Source organism: Nansenia antarctica (assembly GCF_963989245.1).
Source record: "Nansenia antarctica genome assembly, chromosome: 5".
In the NCBI taxonomy this organism is placed as follows: domain Eukaryota; kingdom Metazoa; phylum Chordata; class Actinopteri; order Argentiniformes; family Microstomatidae; genus Nansenia; species Nansenia antarctica.
In genome coordinates this window covers 5,232,407-5,237,406 of record NC_137690.1, presented here as the reverse complement: position 1 = coordinate 5,237,406, position 5,000 = coordinate 5,232,407, and the positions used below count along the sequence as shown (strand labels likewise).

At 45.8% G+C, this 5,000-nt stretch overlaps 1 protein-coding gene across 1 annotated transcript in view; it reads left to right on the top strand.

Annotated features, from left to right (window-relative positions):
- Positions 1 to 2,408: 2,408 nt before the first annotated feature.
- The window catches only part of rasef (RAS and EF-hand domain containing), a gene marked incomplete at both ends in the record, with an annotated part of 11,294 nt that continues 8,702 nt past the window's right edge, over positions 2,409 to 5,000 (top strand). The window contains one exon of the mRNA XM_080532953.1: positions 2,409 to 2,782. Within this exon, the coding sequence (XP_080389079.1) occupies positions 2,409 to 2,782 (374 nt within the window). The remainder of the gene's footprint in view (positions 2,783 to 5,000) is intronic.

The window sequence follows — 5,000 nt, the reverse complement described above, 5'->3', positions numbered from 1 at the left end:
ATTTGTATTGCTATATTGATATTATATGTTGGCTACATACTGTTGATGTTGAAAGTGCAACAGTATAGTTTTGAGCATTACAGTAATTGTACTCTTATGTTTATTTACAGTTTTACAAAATAACCAAACGACCACTCATGTTTCTGAAGATTTAGTAAAGAACTAAACTTTACTCCAGCGTCTGAGGATTCATTGATGTGTCAGTGTGTGTTCGCTATCTGTTGAAGTTGCGCCCTGGTTACGCGCAGTGGGAACAGAATAGGTAGTAAAAATTTAAAAATGCGTGAGACTTGAGAGCCCTGAATATCCGGTTGTTAAGTCTGATGTCAAACGTGACGTTTTGCAATTTCCGGCTCCAAACCAGAAATTCTCCGCACCAGAATACCAGTGTACTACAGCGGTAGAATTACAGTTTAATCGTTTTTTAGACTCGGATCTATTCATACAACAAGGGACACAGCACTTTCCCGTTTTCCCCATATTGTCAGGGTATTTGAGCCTCGGAAAAGCGCTATATAAATATAATTAATTATTATTATTATTATTGCGGCATTTTGAAGACAGCGCCTCAGCCAACTTTGGACCCGGAAACACGTCGTGACTTAACAACCGATATTCTGACAGACAACAGGAGAGGAGAGCAACAGAGAGACAGACAACAGGAGAGGAGAGCAACAGAGAGACAGACAACAGGAGAGGAGAGCAACAGAGAGACAGACAACAGGAGAGGAGAGCAACAGAGAGACAGACAACAGGAGAGGAGAGCAACAGAGAGACAGACAACAGGAGAGGAGAGCAACAGAGAGACAGACAACAGGAGAGGAGAGCAACAGAGAGACAGACAACAGGAGAGGAGAGCAATAGAGAGACAGACAACAGGAGAGGAGAGCAATATAGACAGAACTGAGGTGAGGTGAGCAACAGAGATAGTTCAGGATGATAACAAACAGTTCAGTATGACAGAGACAACTAATAGAAAGACAACTGTATGATTATAGAGTTTACATGTTCAAGGAAATATTGTATGATAATAGAAAGGTACACTTTAATTTAATTAAAGAAGTAACAAAGAACACATGTATTATCACAATTGCATTGTGTTCCATGTCTTTCTCCATTGAATAAATAATGCCTAGTTGAATGGCTAAACAAGACAACTGTCTGGACAGTACTGCTAGAATTATTCACCTTACCGCTGCACAGATAGACAAAGGGTATGTTGAGTATTTCTTATTGGTTATGAATCAAAGAACAGATATTGAGTTTAAGACAATTTAATCAGTTACAGGCAGATATATACATTACGTCTGTTCCCCGTGGACCTGGGCTGGAAAGAGAACGCTCTCTCTCCCTCTCCCCGTTTCGTTCCAGAGGGGAGGGGCCAGCGTGTATGTGTGTCTTTGCCCAACCCCCAGAGGTCCCTGTTGGTCATCTGGTTGCCATAGAACCCTCATTGTTAGAGGGCATCATGTCCTTGCATGCCCTGGTATGTGTGTGTGTTTAAAATATACTACATATTCATACATAGATCATACATACTACAGAAATATACGACACGTATAAGTCCATTCTGTTAACATTAGGTCTACTCTGCTAACAAAGACTATTCCAGTTGATTTGTCAGTTGTTGTGCATTATACTTTTGTTGTGTTTGCAGATTTTAAAGTTGATATTCTTCCCCGTGGAGCATGCCCCCATAACCTGTGCCCCACCCAAAATGTTTATCACCAGCCGCCACTGCGGGGAGGGTGAGGGAGGCGGGGAGGGTGAGCCAACCCCGTCGACCTCTCTCTCTCTCTCTCTCTCTCTCTCTCTCTCTCTCTCTCTCTCTCTCTCTCTCTCTCTCTCTCTCTCTCTCTCTCTCTCTCTCTCCTTCTCTCTCTCTCTCTCTCCTTCTCTCTCTCTCTCTCCACCTGACGGGACTCTGCTGGCTAAACGACACATACCCCCAGGCTATTGTCGCCAGTTATCGCTGTACTGTCTGTCCCAAGGCGGTCGAAGTCGTTGTCGGGATCTTGGGATTAATTATCAACTCATTATTTTCCTTTTGTTTCGTTTGTTTTGTAATCCCGAGGAGTCTTAAAAGAAATTGCGAATAACAACGTCACACGTGAGGATATATATGACTTAGCCTACGCGAGATAAACAATTGAAAAATAATTGAAATCGGTCGACATAAATTCGCCTTATTGTTGGTGAATCTTGGTGGTGTCTCTGTGGATTGGTTTCGGTGGTCTGGTCTGGTTCAGGACCCCCCCCTCCCGTGCGTCGGCTGCGTTCGTAAATTTGCTCTGAGAGAGCCGGAGCACACACACTGGCCATAAAGGGACCAAGTCATTTGATTGGACAGAGAGGCATTCCATGAGTGCTGATCAAATTCCAGAGCGTATTTACGAACGCACCCCATAATGTCGCTCGGGGGCACGGACCGGGAGAGGTTGCGCTCCATGTTCCACGCGTGTGATGTGGACAATTCGGGCCGGATAGAAAAAAGCGAGTTCCGGCAGATTTGCATCGAGCTCCAGGTCCCGGGGTGGGAGACGGAGAACATCTTCTCTGAGTTGGACACGGACGGGGACGGGACGATCAACATGGACGAGTTCGTCAGGGGCTTCCAGGGCACCGCGGGGGACCAGCGCGCCGGGGACATCAGAGGCTTCCAGGGCACCGCGGGGGACCAGCGCGCCGGGGACATGGACAGCGGGGACGGCGGGGACCTGTCCTCTCTGGCGTGGCAGGACTTCCAGAACCGACTCGGCGACCAGGCCAAGTTCATACCCAGGTCTGGTAGAGGAGATTATTATTAGATAATTATTCTTATTCTTCTTATTATTATTATTAGATAATTATTATTATATGAGATTAGGTCTTCGTTGGACATGTTTTTATACAGGCGTCATTATTTGCAGTATTCGCGTATAACCAGTAGGCTAAATAAGGTCTCTATTGGAAAATAGGTCGTCTTAATGAGACTAAGCTGGATAAATGTTACGGCTGTCTGAGCTGTTCTGATGTGTGTCCCTGCGGTTATGTAACAGACGGACTCAGGTGTTCAACACGGACTCAGGTGTTCAACAGCATAAACATCTTTCTGTGTCCTGTTGATATTGTTGTACACCTGTTGTCTGTTACTTGTTCTTATTTTCACTTGTTTGCCTATTTTAACCTGCTATGACTTTCGCTCTTTTATTATGTTTTATTATGTTCTCTATATGTAAAGCACTTTGTGACCCTTGGTCTGGGAAAGGTGCTATACAAATACATTTTACTTACTTTCTTACTTACTTACATACTTACCGATGAGACGTTCTCATCTCTAAAAAGACGTGATAGTTCTTGTGAATGTGCCTTTAGGCTCTCTCTCCCAGCGTTGAGCACTCAAATAAAGACACATAGATGATAATTTAATACAATATCGTCAGTCACCGTTCAGTGGGTAAAGTCAACATTTCAGTAGGTAAAGGAAACGTTTCAGTAGGTAAAGTCAACATTTCAGTAGGTAAAGGAAACGTTTCAGTAGGTAAAGTCAGCGTGTTTCCCAGACATTTCAGTTTTGGTAACAAGAGTTAGGAAACTAGAGAGGCCCGCATACTGATGCTGCTCCCAGAAACGGGTTACTTTATTACAGACAACATATCGACCCCAACTGGGTTTTCCTCAGGAGTTCCTCAGGTCCCCGTTTCCGGGACCTAGGGCTACAATACATGACCTGTAACACCCTTACCTTGTTACAGGAACAATAGATCTAGTAGACAAGCAGTAACCCACACCTGGAGAGAGAGAGAGAGAGAGAGAGAGAGAGAGAGAGAGAGAGAGAGAGAGAGAGAGAGAGAGAGAGAGAGAGAGAGAGAGAGAGAGAGAGAGACTGGAAGAAAGAGAGGGAGATAGAAACAGATACAGATCTCAACTTAAACAGAACCAGTTGCATCTGTGAAAGGGAGAGAGAGAGAGAGAGAGAGAGAGAGAAGGTATTGTGATTAAGTTGTTGTTGTGCTGTGTTTATCCTATGACAGGTTTGGTAAAGGAGGACACAATGAGACAGCGCTAGACCCTAACCCTGAGGCCTAGCCTGGGACTAGACCTAGCCTGGAACTAGACCTAGCCTGGGACTAGACCTAGCGTGTGACTAGACCTAGCCTGGGACCAGACCTAACATGGGACTAGACCTAGCATGGGACTACAACTAGCGTGTGACTAGACCTAACATGGGACTAGACCTAGCATGGAACTAGACCTAGCGTGGGACCAGACCTAGCATGGGACCAAACCTAGCATGAGACTAGACCTACGCAAACACTTTTTCGGGTGTTGGCGGTAGCCTAGTGGTTAGAGAAGTCATTTAGCAATCGGAAGGTCGCTGGTTCGATCCCCACCTCAGGAGGGAGCTGCATGTGCCCTTGAGCAAGGCACCCCTAGGTAACCCCTAATTGCTCCAGGGGCACCGACTATGGCCGACCCTGTGCCTAGAGCAACAAAAAAAAAATCCATCAATTGATTGACATTTTTAAAATACACACACACTCACACACCTGACCCACTTCTGACCCAGCCATGATGGATGGGGGGCGGGGGGGGGGGGGGGGCGACCATGTTAGAGAGGCTTAGCCCAGGGCTGAAGAACACGGCCTTAATGTTATGTAACATACTGTATGGATTGCAACAGTAAACAAACACGGCCAGCCACTTGAACTAGTTCTAACGTCAACATGGCCAGGTAGACACAGAGGTGTGGAGAGGGCGTCAGGTGACAGGTGACAGGTGGCCCTATGCCTGTGACTAACAGCCAGAGGGAGAGAGAAAGAGGGAGAGAGAGAGAGGGAGAGAGGGGGAGAGGGAGAGGGAGAGAGAGAGAGGATGTCTATTGAGATGATTGATATTGTTCTGGTTGAGTTGTTATGTGATTACATCAGTACTGTTGCAAAAACATTGTATTCCAGTTCCTGTGTGTGTGTGTGTGTGTGTGTGTGTGTGTGAGCTGTCTGTACTGTTGTGCTGTGACG